General features: G+C 41.9%; 1 protein-coding gene across 1 annotated transcript in view; it reads right to left on the reverse strand.

Annotated features, from left to right (window-relative positions):
• The window catches only part of LOC116400224 (cytosolic phospholipase A2 gamma-like), a 20,572-nt gene extending 11,445 nt beyond the window's left edge, over positions 1–9,127 (reverse strand). The window contains exons 1-3 of the mRNA XM_031877949.1: positions 8,819–9,127; positions 5,949–6,059; positions 2,059–2,201 (exon numbers count right to left, since the gene is read on the reverse strand). Of these exons, the coding sequence (XP_031733809.1) occupies positions 2,059–2,201; positions 5,949–6,059; positions 8,819–9,127 (563 nt within the window). The remainder of the gene's footprint in view (positions 1–2,058; positions 2,202–5,948; positions 6,060–8,818) is intronic.
• Between the last annotated feature and the right edge of the window lie 4,789 nt (positions 9,128–13,916).

The following is a 13,916-nucleotide window of genomic DNA, read 5'->3' on the forward strand; positions in this document are numbered from 1 at the left end:
TATATATATATATATATATATATATATATATATATATATATATTTATACACACACATATACAGAACAGTGTACACTTCACTAAATAGTCTTGTTTTTTGCTTGAATATGTTATATACTATACATGATGGCTACACACATGATATCACACTACAGCTACATATCCTCACCAGTGATGATAAATGTAGAAGATTGTAACAAAAGTTATGAAAGTTATAACCCTGTCTATTTGTTTTTCTTACATTTCTGCATAGGGTCAAACTGTATGTTTGACTTTCAACATTACAAGATGTTCAAACAATGGCTTTTTCTATTACTATCCAAAGTATATGTAACACTTTAAGTTTAGGTTTTTAAACAAACCTTTTTATAAATGGATAAGTTTGGCTGAAGTTGCTATATTGTTTTCCAACAAAGAGCAGAACGTTATCTTACAATGTGATGTATCGTTAGTAGCAACAAGGCCGGCTTCCACAGAGTGGGGAAACACAACACAGTGTGCTAATGTCAGCAGCATTTTATACCATAAATAAAGTTAGCTGTCTGTATTTTGAAGTGTCCTTGAACAAGACACTGAACCACAAATTGCTCCCCGGGCACTTTACAGCAGCTCACTGCTCCTACAATGCTCAGGATAGGTTGAATGCACTTTTATGTATGAGACAATTGAAATAAAGTTTAAGTTAAGTAAGGATTTCTTACTTCTGTATATAGTAAGGTTGTTCGGTAGATATGCGTACGTTTATATTTTACACTGGACACTTTTGCTCTTGTGATGTTTTAACACTCGATGTTTCAGCATCTGGAGGAATCCAAAGCTTGAAAGGCCTAAGTTACGGTTGGTAATGATTGGACCATTCAGGGTTTGAGGGAGTCGTTTAGCCAACGGTCAATTGCATAACATGACAGTGACAACGAATCAAATCCTATCTGCTGAGCATAACCTTGAAATGCGGATGAAAGCTCTGGAAAAAACTGATAAATGTAAAAAGGGGATCGGTTGGGTGTTTTAAGGTGTGGTTGTATGAGGTAAGTATCCATAGTCAGCGTATTACCTAGGGTCATCCATTTAAGGGTACGCTATATTTAGAATTATTCACCACTTTAACTTGCAGTGAGAAAACCTTTTCCGATGGTGAACTGAACTGAAATGTTATATATACTCTCTACAAATCCACCAGACCGTATTGACAAAAACAGTATAGATTAGTTTAACTTTCAGTTCAGTTCCCTGTCGGCAGATATTCTGACTATTCTATTAATTCTTTTTGGTGGGCCTTTCTGTAAGGTGGCTAGAATGTGTTGCTGCCCCCATCCACAGCAGTATATTACTTTGCTTCCTGTATGTTTCTCTAAACTGAATTGAGAGAAATTCGCCGATTTTCAACCTCATCTCTACCTGTCCGAGTTTGGTATATAGTGTGAAAAACAGCTGCAGTTGTTACTGATGTTCTCTGTGTCTCTGGGGCGCAGCTGCGAAAGTCGACATACGTGGTAGACGTTAAAACTACAGAGGGCTACTCTCAGGTTTGGTATCTGTGGGGCATCAAAAATGTCTGTTTTTTTTTCGCTTGTGTTACATTTCCAATAGCGAAAACTGCATCCCAAAATATGAGTGCAGAGGATGTTATGGACGATATTCTACAGTGTACATTTAAAGTATTTTTGCTAACATTGTCGTATTCTGCCGGAATGGCCGATGGATGGCTGCAGCTGCACAGGGATCATTTGGCCGGTGGGGACTCTACGGAATCTGAGCTGGCGAGATAAAACAGCGACTGGTGGAGCATTTGCTCAAATTTCCCTGAACAGAAACAAAATCTTTCTGCTGTAATCGATATCAACATGCAGTTTTTGTTGGATGCTGTTGCTGACGACAACCCAGATAGAGTGAGCATTGTTTGCGTTACTATGCACAAAAGTTTTCTTCTTGCTCCTAGTATGATGGAGACAGTCTTCAGGATCCCTAAGATAAATTGGATAAGACAACCAAAACCGGCAGAACAATTTTGGGGTAATTTTTGCATATAAATGGTTTATGTGTGACTCTACACATTTACCAGCAAGAGCCAGAAACTCCTCCCAGGTAGAGCAGAGTGTCCAAAAGACCTTCCTTTTCCATCTGATAGAGGGAACCCATCAGACCCACAGCTGCCCTCTGACCCCCACCTGATCCCAAGAGTGCGATGTGAGGGACGGATTCCTGGATGGAAAGGGAGAGAGAAATGGGAGATGGTAGTAATGATGGTTACAATATTATAACCCCAGTTCTATAAGCACAGGTGGAGCACTCTACTGGACACTATGGATACTACTCACCTCTAATCACGAACAAGCATCCGCCCACTGAAAATTTGCTTTAGCATAGCTAGCCAATCAGGAGGTGCCTATCAGAATAAGTGCAGACCCCATCGTAAACAAAGCAGCACACCCGTTCTGCTGCACCCCCTTCAGCGAACAGCAACATTTTCCTGAAATATTGTTACTTATCACCGAAGTCAACAAGGATGTTGCTTTGTGTTGCTACCTGAATACCTCAACAACTATTGGATGTATCTCTATGAGGCCACTATGATGTTGAAATTTTTCAATTTGACTGAAATGTCTCCACATCTATAAAACAGATTGCCATTGAACCTGGGTCAGACTCTCATGTCTACCTCATGATGTAGTACAATAACTTTTGTATTTCTTTTAGCGGCATCATCTGGGCCCCATTCCTCATACATGGTTCAGCAAAGTCAATCAAATGTCCTATTAGCCAGCCTAAATTAACGAGATGATTGATGTCAGGCTATGTTGGTTTCTCCATGGCTGATCCGCTCTCAAACAGTCTCGTTAATTCGACCCAGACGATCAGGATCAGGATAATTGCGTGTGCCCGTCCTACGTCAAAAGGGGGAAGCGTCGATCACCATGATTTTCTAACAGTACAATGTTAAATAAACTCAAAGAAAGAGCCTCTTTTTACTCCGCTGACGAGCAGGAGATGATCATGAATGCATATGAGGAATTCAAGACCATAATCACGGCTAAATCTAACACTGCCACCGCTGCGAGGGCTAGACAAGAAGCACGCAAAATATCACAGACAAGTTAAATGCGTAAGCTTTGGGAAATGTATCGGCTAATTTTAATGCCTCATCACCCCAATCAATCAGATTATATGTCTTTAAATGTGACTGCTGGCAGTAGGCTTAATGGCTCATTGGATGATTCTTATCATCCAATGAGATATAGCGAAAATAATTATCTCAACTCTTTCAGAATAAGTAGATAAAACAAGCCCAAAGAGTATCTAATTGATACTCATTAATATGAGGACATATGTACTGTATGCGCGTATGTATCATGTAGCCTACTATATGTGTGTATACATGTCTGTGTAGATTACCATATAGAACTAGAAGTTTGAATCTGTGTGTGAATTTGTGTATGGGCGGATCACTGTGTATGTATTATTCATAATCAGAAATTCAATCAATTGATTCAATCAATTGAAGCAGTGAAAAGAAATAGTGTGTGATTCTCTCTATTCTTATCATGAGTCCACCTTAATCATTTTCTATAATAATGACATGCTGGTGTACTAATAACACTGTCATATCATTATGAGTGCTTTAACCCTCATGTATGCAACGCAGCCATCAAGAGGACATGGGAGCAAGAAAACACTATAAGCACAAACACATTACTCAGAATGGTGAGTCAATACAATCTGTGCCATGGTAACACATCCATAAGTTTATTAAGTGCCAAATAAACTTTACGAACAGCACGGCATGCAGCGGCTTTCCCGATGTTCTCCGCATCGCCGACACTGTACAAAAATGTACCGCTCGCAGAACAGCGCAAGGCTGCATCCAGTGTGTGAGACATCAATGCTCGGCTGCAGCGTGTGGTGTTCAATGTATGGCTCCAGAAGGTCTTGTAAGTAAATGATTCCTTGTGGGCAGAATGGATAGCGCTCGTATAGGAAGTCATCATGATGCGATAACGGATCTTGGCGATGTGGAAGAACTCTCTCCCTATAAAACGCTAATCTAACTAATATCCTCCATCAGTGGATCTCTGAGGAAGGGAGCTGTACATTAATGCAATAGAGGCTTCTTAGTTTGCTCAGCTGCTTTTAATGGATCACCGTGTGTCTCACTTAACATGCATTTCTGGAACTCCCGTATAACCCCCGGTATATGCGCAAGCGCATTAGACTACCGTATATGACAGGAGCTGCCATTTCTTCCGGGGGAGTGACCAGCTTATCTAGCTACCCTCTCTTAGCCTGCCTGCCCTGGAGCAGGTTCAAGTTTATGGATGTGTTGCCATGGTGATTTTGCCGAACTTGCTTCGTGGAACCGAAAAGCTTGATTTACGTAATCTTATCCTGAAAAGTATCCGGCTAACTCAGTTAGCCACGTACGAGGAACGGGGCCCAGGTCAAAATTTAAATTTGTGAAATACTTTTTCCCAATAGATTCAGCTGTAAATGTTTGTACTAATAATAATAATTTTAGCCTGCTAACACACTAAATCTCCTTTTGACATGCTCTGTGTTAACTCAAGTAACAGCACAATATGGTGGAAAGATAAATATCAGTGCGTACAGCAACAACTCTGCCCACACAAAATGACTTTGATTAAACTATTGAAAACTGTATTGTATCAAACAATGCACAGATTAATCGCAAACCTGATTCTTGCTGTGTACATGGATAAATAAATATTAAACTGCATGTAGTCACCTACTGTTGCTAACATACTCCCATCGGCCCAGGTTTATTTATTTGTATTCGTTCATTTATTTTCTTCTAATGTTATGTGCTGGTATGTGCTTGCATCACAGCCTTGGCTTGTATTTTGACATACTCGTACTTCCGGGTCACCTGTCTTGCTTTGCGTTTCTCTTCAAAAGAAAAAACAAAAGAGGGATTTATAAAAAAAAAAAAAAAATGATTTGAGCTTGGTTCTCTCATACAAAAACGGAAAAACGTTTGTGATTTTCCGCTTTTGGTTTAAAACGGAAAACGAAAAAAACATGGTATCACTGTAGTTTAGTTTTTTTTCCAAATAAACGGTAAAACAGACTCAAAACGTACACGGACCTTGAACACAGAAAGCATATCACCTGCTAAACAACAGAATGTTAGCGTTGTCATTGTCATGTTGAGGAAGCTGATATTAGCTCAAAGCACTGCTGTGCCTAAGTACAACCTAAGAGCCACGGGCATGGCTGTAGACTCTTACGTCGTGAATTTTCATGTGTGGCTGGTCAATCAATACACTTTGACCTATAATCCTGGGAGGATTCATAAATGTGTAGTTACTGTTGATTTGTTAAAAGGCAGAGGGCTAAGAGCTTGTTTGTGATTACGTAGGAATCTTTGTTTGTAGTACAAAGAACAGTATCTTCTTCCATGTTTTGTGTCATGAAGAAACACACAGAATAGAGGCCACCAGTCTTATCAGTAACAGTCCCATTTGTACATGCTAGGGCCACCACTTAAGTCTACAGTGGAACAATGAGGTGAGCCTCTGACTTGGGTCGGATCATGAGATCAAAATTTGAATTTGAAATGAATACTTAGGTTTGTAAACAAATACCTGCAACTAATGACATTCCCATCAGCCTTGCTTTGTGTTAAGTGCTAAGCACCAAATGTTTACATGCTAAACTAAAATGTTGACCATGTTTTATCATCATTATGTTAACGTTTTCCTTGTATGTTAGCATGCTGACTTCAGTATTTAGCTCAAAGGTTTTTTTGTGCTTCAGTACATCCTCACAAAGCCGTTAAGAAGGCACATCTTGTTTCAAAATGACCATGGAAATAATGAATTGATGTTAAAATGCTATACAAAGCACCACTCAAAGTATCAATTTAGAAAATCTAGAAGGAAGAAAGAAAGAAAAAGAACACTGATATGTATTTAAGAGTTTCCTCCGACATACCAGTGTACACTCGATTCCCAGCCTGTTGAGTGACTTCAGAACAACTTTTTTCCTCTTCAGGACAAATTCTTGCTCCCCAGCAGCCGTCAACTGGGACTGACCCACATAATGCTGTAACACAAACAGAGTAGTATTATAATGTGTACATACAGTAAATAAGAGGCACAATTAAATGGTTGAAAACCATTTTATACCATGATATTGAACCTTTCTACAAAACGTTATCACGTTATCATCAAAAAGTCTTCTTTCGATTTAAAGGAGCAATATACAACATTTAGGTCATTAATGTGGTAGCAAACAACTATTTACTATATAATGATATTGTGGAGTAATGTCTACCTGAGCAGAGAATGAAGTCCCTCCCCCTGTGTGTGTTGTTATGTGAGCTTGTCATTGCTTTGTTGACATAGCCGGGTTGCCTGTCCGAGCATGGCCACGCCCCCATGTCAGGTTTAACCCTCAGGTAAACACTCTTAGCTTTTTCAGCTAGCGACGTTAGCAACGTTTATCCAGATTATCCAGGTTAAGAACCGTTGAGAGGTCAACAAAATGCTCCTAAACTCGTATTATGCACCTTTAAAGTAAACTGTTGTTTTACTAAAAATGCAGCTCCAGTTCAACGTATCCTCATACAACGGTTTGTATGGTATCATAGGAAAAGTTACTCCTCATTTTTGTGTATTTTCCTACAAAAGTCTAGCAACGTGTGTCTATTTACGCATTACATGCAGCCAGTCTTTTCAAAATAAACCTCCGTCTTCACAGGAAATAACTCAGTGAGGTTTAGGCAACAAAACTAGTTAGTTAGGTTTAGAAAAAGATCATCGGAATGACTACGAAGTGGCGTTACTGAAGTACGTTAAGTGACAATTAAATCAATTAAGTCCCTGTTTGTCATGATGGAGCCAGTGCTCGAAGTGGACTGATACTCACCATATGCGGTACCAGTACCCGTTTCTGCCCTCTCCATAACAGGTTCTCTGGTTGATTTATAATCATATGTTAATCAGTGTTATCGCTCCACCTCTAGAACGTAAAACCAATGTGGAAAGTAGCTGGATGTGCCGATGCATGGTACGAGGAGGGTGAATTCACATCCTTTTTGTAAAATAATAATTGAACTGTTTGTCAGAACATTTTTTTACTCGTGAACAAATATAATTAATGAAACATCGTTTAAACGTTTTCTGAATCCGCTCTTTAGATCCGCAGAATATGATTTCACAGGGCAAAGATTTGAAGAAGAATGAAATGTTTAGACAATGGCTGTGATATGTGTGAATAGTACAATCCTTATTTAAGTAGACCTATAGCATGTCTTGTCTTCCAGCTTTTAGGGCGTTAACTAATACTAATGGTCCAAAATTATGCTCTAACCTGACATCTCCTAGTATCTTTTATTTACTGTAGAAATTCAGAATGTGTATCTTTATCCTGCTGCATAATATGTACGAACGTCCTGACTGAGAAACTGCTTCCAAAACCTGAATGAATAGCCCCCACCCAGTCTGGCTGGCTGGTGTTGATTCCAGGCCAAAGGACATAATATATTATAGAGCGGTACTATAGGCTACAAATAACACAGGAAAGCACTTTAAGTATCTACAATATGGGTAAGTATACAAACACACCACCTTAACCCTACAGTGTTTCAGTTGCAGTATGATTGGAGTATTACAGGCCAACTATGAAGATGCATAGACCAAGTATGATTTTATAACAGTATAATCACTGACACAGCATAACATGCTTTAAGAAATAATGAATGAAGAGTAATAAGAAACAAGATATTTCTGATACCGGCTGATACACACGCCAACATGTGAATAAAGGGAGTACTGGCACTTATTTTTTTCCACTTCAAGCACTGGGTTGGGCTTAAAGTAAGTACGTAAAGTAATAGTTAGGTTTAGGAAAAACATCACAGCTGGACTTGAACTGTACGTTAACTAATTTAAATGTAAACAACGTAACAAGTACAGAAAACATGTCACAAACATCACTAACAAAACATCAAATCTACTCAAAGACTCAAACACCAATCTCCTGCGTTTGTCGTTGTAAAGGATGCCATGTGTCTCAGTATCAGACACCAAACCATGTGACAAAGATTCCGTATTTGAATAATAATAATAATAAAATGTATTTATAGAGCGCTTTTCACAGACATAAAATCACAAAGTGCTTAACAGAGCAGAAATTTAAAAGCATAAAAAACACAATGTGACCATAGGGTCAATAAATTACATACACAGAGAAAAAAAACAAAAAAAAAATATTTTAAGAGCAGGTCTAGGACATGGGTTTTTACTCAAACGCCAGCCTAAAAAGGTGGGTTTTGAGCAGTTTTTTAAAAGTATTCACAGAATCTGCGAGGCGTAGAGTCGCAGGCAGAGCATTCCACAGCCTCAGTGCCACTGCCTCAAAGGCTCGGCCACCACGGGTCTTAAATCGTGTGCGTGGAACTGACAGAGGACCTAGAGAGTTTGACCTGAGAGTGCGGGCGGGTGAATATGGGTGAAGTAGATCAGCTACATAAGTAGGAGCCTGACCGTGAAGGATTTGTCCTGGTGAGTAATCTGGCGGCAGCGTTTTGGATTACCTGCAGACGGTTAAGAGCAGATACACTGAGTGATGTGAAAAGTGAGTAACAGTAGTCAATGCGAGAAGACATAAATGTGTGTATGATCATCTCTAGTTCAGGTGTTGATACTACAGATCTCAGTTTACTGATATTTCTTAGATGGAAGAAACATGATCTGGACAGCTGCTTAACATGGGGCGTCATATCCATTCTTCAGCTGGACATCGAAGTTATGGGGTGTAGGAGAGGGATGTCTCTCTCTCCGGCTGCTGCGAGCACAGACCAGGGACCAGGGCTCGTGATGTGATGGAGTGGAGCTGACCAGGGCTTTAGGCTTAGCTCCGAGCCGTAGCCAAGAAGCCTCAGGGACTGTGACCGGAGGAGGGGCCGCGGCAGCAGGACTGGAAGCGATGGAATCATGCACACGGTCGCTGGCTGTGTCGGTTTGTGCTGGACCGAAGATGATGGTGTCCATGAGGTTCTTGGCCTCCTGGATCCTGTAGAGCGTGGATATTCTTCTTTCCAGCTCTGTGATTTTATCAACCAGGCGGGCGCAGCTGACACAGTCAGATGGAGAGGTGAGTGGAGCCATAGCAGATCTGGTGGACAATTGGGCTCCAGCCCGTAGTCCACAGCCTTGTCCTTGTATCTCTATGACACTGCCTGTACTGCAGCTGTATGATTCAGACCTCTTTACAAATACAAACCGTGATCAATATTGTACTGCAAAGACACGGAATGAATCACCAAGACAGTCCTGTTGAATTCTAACCAGCTTTGTTCAGGGCAGGACTGGTCACAGGCAGGCCGGCCACTTTCCCAGTGGGTCGATACAACTTGTCATGGCGAGCGTGCAACGGTTTGTTTCCCAGTGTCTCCTTCTCCCTTGTGTTCCATGCTCCTGTCTTCTGTGTCCCCGAATGAGAATAGTCTGCTCCTTTAGCTGAGTATAATAAACATACAACTTTATTTACCGAATGTAGATTCTGACTGAAACATTTTCCTCATTTCCTCACCTTAAGAGTGGTTGATGAATTAATCTCCGTGTTGGGTGTAGCAGTTGGCATCCTCTCTTCACTTGATACCCCTCTCATCTGAGGAGTGACTGTTGACATGTCCTCCTTGTTGTCCACAGGTTGTCCCATAGATCCTAACATCACAATACAAGCACCGAGCAGCCCAGCAACCCATCTGGCATTTCCACAGACCATGGTTGGAGGTGGGCCGAGTATGGATAATTCTGTGAGAGGAAACGAGTGGAAAGGCTCACAAAGCTAATGATTCGAGCTCACCTCCTTTTTCATATACTGCTGTCACATGACCAATTACAATCACATTGACGTCAAATAGATACCACAGGATCATACAGTAACAGAACAAATAACTAATGTTTGACACACATCTTTCTTGGGTACAACATGCACATCTAAATGTCCTTCACATCACTCCAACAGCGCGTTTATCTGCACAGCAAAGCACAACAACAAGATTGTAATATCCCAAGAATAAGGTAGAAAATTCAGGGTTAAGGTGCGTACCACAACTGATCCTTACATATCAAGAGATTAATGCAACAAGTGAATATGTAATAAGTGAATGTCATTTAAAAATGTCTTTACTTCTTAGAGCACTTCATGGATTAGAATGTGAATGGAATATTTTGTGATCACACTTGAGAGATACAGACTAGGAATATGTTCCTGCTGTAACAGATTATCTAACCAGGAGATGATGTGACATTTCATTGTAAAGTGACCATAAATACAGTGTATGTTAAACTCATATAATTTATCTGGTGACTTTAACGTCTGCTTGAGTACTTGTTTTTACAAAGTAACTGTACTTGAGTAGTTTTTGAAACTTTACTTACTTCTTCTTTAGTTTGTTCTGCTCAAAACATCACTCAGAGCATTCAACATGTTGCAAAAAAAACACATTCCTCAAATTTCCAGCCAAAATGACATTTTTGCTGTCGTTGCTTAAGCCAGGGAAGTCAAATGTATTAGTGTCAGTGTGACAGGAGACGCTAAAATGGTGTTTCTTTTTGTCATTTCTCATTGAGATTACATTAACCTAATAATACAGTCAAATAACCTCTACAGCTGAAGGAATACATCTGTTATTCAAACACCAATTCCAGCAGTCTGTTCCCAGGTTTCTCACTGTCAGTGTATGTGACAGCAATGTAAATAGGAACATAGAAGAATTAAAGTACAGTAAAACTAAATGTCTCAATACAACAATTGCATGTTTTTTTAACATCACAGTCACAGGACCCTTGCACACTACTCCCCAACCATAAACAAGGCTTCTGTTTTTATTCCCACACTGAATTGATTGGACCCATCCAAACACCTGTTGAAAGGTTGAGGGGATTCAGCCAGAACCAAAGTGTCTCTGAACACCGTTCTGTGATCGTCAACACCTGAGAGACATCTCTGATTGTGTGGACTCGCTGGCTGATAAACCAGCGCTGCAGAAGTCTCATGTTGAACAGACCCAAAGGTACCACGGCTGATGCCGCTGCCATCAGACCGAGTAAACCATGTAATGGATGTTTTTTACGTAGTATATATTTCTACTTAGTATATATTTCTACTCAGTATATTGTATTCATGCAGAAGTCATTTTGCTCTAAACTTGATCTTCACCATTGTGTCTCTGTTGTGCAGAAGAAGAATTCTCTCTTGCCTATTCACAAAGATAACTGTTTTGTATGAGAATGTTCCAGCACCAAGGCCTTTGGGCCACTTGTTTTTGATTGTTGTTCCGTATCAGTCAGACCAAAATGTCTAACATTGGCCATCGGCCCCCACCTTTGCTCATTCTGTTTAAAGAAAGTGCATTCTTCCTCACAGACTGTACGCATTCTGTTGTGATGATTGAACCTTCTCTGCGCAGAGAATAAATACTTGCGGAATAAGACAACCGGCATTGAGTTGGTGTGTAACCGGTGGTATATGGACCCAAATGCAGCACACATGATTCCAGAGATCTTTGGCTTTTATTACAAACTTCAATAACAGCAGGCAGAGTTAATCAGGATCAGAAGGCTGGTGGGTTTACCGGGAGTCAGGCAAGGCGGGTAGAACAGGGGCAGGCAGGCAGGGCCGGTAACAGGAGATCAGTCCGTAAGAGCGTGCTGGAGAGTCTGGCATAGAAAACCAAAGAACAATCTGGTAAATGTGTCTGGGAGGCAGGAGTCTATATAGGGGCTTGATTACTGATCAGAGGCAGGTGAGTGAACAGGTGAAGGGAGTTAGACTGATGAGGAGGGAGTGACTGACAAGTAGAGTGAGGAGGGTGTGGATATGGCGTCCCTGGTGAAGTTTACAAAACGCTGTTGGTTATAGTAAATGTAATTGATCCAATCGACATTTTTATTAATCGTTACCCACCAGAAAAATGTTGATTCAAAACCGCCAGCTACTTGATTTCTTCCTTTAAATTCATTAGGCACCCCCCTTGGCATCTATATACACTTGGTCATCAAAACCTCCCTTCGGGCTATCGGCATCTCTTTTGGGTCTTCTGTTAATATGTGTGTGGAGAAATGAGTTCCTGATAAGTTGTATCATTGACAGGAAAAATATAGAATGGCAATATAAGTTGCACCAACGCGCATCTACCTGTCCAATCCCTAGGCAAGATTGGATATATGGTTTTTTCTCCACACCACCACCATAAATCAGCTCTGGGTGTTGTCTGTCATGTTATTATATAGTTGGTCATTGGCATTGTGAATGTTGCTTCCAGCTGACCAGCTGTCAAAACCATTCAAGTATGGAGCAACGACGCTGCTTCACTTCTGCAGGACTGCTTTGAAAGCACAGACTGGGAAGTGTTTGCACAGGGAGCTGACCTGGAGGACTACACCTCGGCTGTCCTGGCCTACCTACACTTTTGCACTGAGACAGTAACGACCACCAAAACCATCAAAGTGTTCCCAAATCATAAACCTTGGCTGGACAGAAATGTGCGGTTACTGCTTGGAGCAAGAGACGCTGCCTTCAGGTCTGGTGACATACCGGCCTATAAAAGTGCCCGGAGGGACCTGAAGAAGGGAATTAAAGAGGCCAAGCGCAGATACAAACAGCGCTGAGGAGGATCGACATCACCAAGGCAGCGGGACCGGACAAAGTGTCGGTCCGCACACTGAAGACCTGTGCCGACCAGCTAGCAGAGGTTTTCACTAACATCTTCAACCTCTCCCTGCAACAAGCTGCAGTCCCCACCTGCCTCAAAGCCACCACCATTGTCCCTGTCCCAAAAAAGACCGCAGTCACCTGCCTCAATGACTACCGCCCAGTTGCCCTGACCCCAGTCATCACGAAGTGCTTCGAGAGGATGATACTATCACACATCAAGGACGTCCTCCCAGCAGACCTGGACAGCCACCAGTTTGCGTACCGAGCAAACAGGTCTACGGAGGACGCGGTCTCCATCACTCTTCATACGGCCCTGTCTCACCTGGAGTACCCTAAAACATACGTCAGGATGCTCTTCATTGACTTCAGCTCTGCCTTCAACACCATCATCCCCCATAAACTAGTGCATAAACTCAAAAACCTTGGACTTTCTACATCACTCTGTTCATGGATTCTGGACTTTCTCTCAAACAGACCACAGAATGTCAGGATAGGGAACCCGACAACAACCACCATCCTGAACACTGGTGCACCGCAGGGCTGTGTGCTCAGCCCGGCCCTCTTCACCCTCTTCACCCAGGACTGCTCCGCCACATATTCCTCCAACACAATAGTGAAGTTTGCTGACGACACCACTGTGGTGGGACTCATCTCCAACAACGAGACATACTACAGACAGGAGGTCCAACATCTGGCTGAGTGGTGCTCGGACAACAACCTGGTCCTGAACACCACCAAGACCAAAGAAGTCATAGTGGACTTCAGGAGATCCAGGAAGACCACACCCTCTCCACTCTACATAAGTGGGGAGGAGGTGGAGAGGGTGGACAGCATCACATTCCTGGGGCTCCACATCACTAAAGACCTCACTTGGTCCCTGAACACATCCTACCTGGTGAAGAAAGCCCAGCAGAGGCTCTTCTTTCTGAGGAAGCTCAAACAAGCTGGCCTGCCCCCTGCACTTCTGGTTAACTTCTACAGAAGCATGATCGAAAGCATCCTGTGTATGTGCTTTACTGTGTGGTATGCCAGCTGCACAGCAGAGAACAAGAGGGACCTGGCCCATGTGGTTAGAACAGCACAGAGGATTGTGGGAGTTACCCTGCCTGACCTGGACACTGTGTATGCTGGCCGCCTCCAGAAGAAGGCCAGAAACATCTGCACAGACACCACACACCCGGGTCACTCTCTGTTTGTTCCACTACCATCAGGAAGGAGATACAGGACCATCAA

The sequence above is a fragment of the Anarrhichthys ocellatus genome, unplaced genomic scaffold, assembly GCF_004355925.1.
Source record: "Anarrhichthys ocellatus isolate YVR2014 unplaced genomic scaffold, GSC_Weel_1.0 scaffold156, whole genome shotgun sequence".
Lineage (NCBI taxonomy): Eukaryota > Metazoa > Chordata > Actinopteri > Perciformes > Anarhichadidae > Anarrhichthys > Anarrhichthys ocellatus.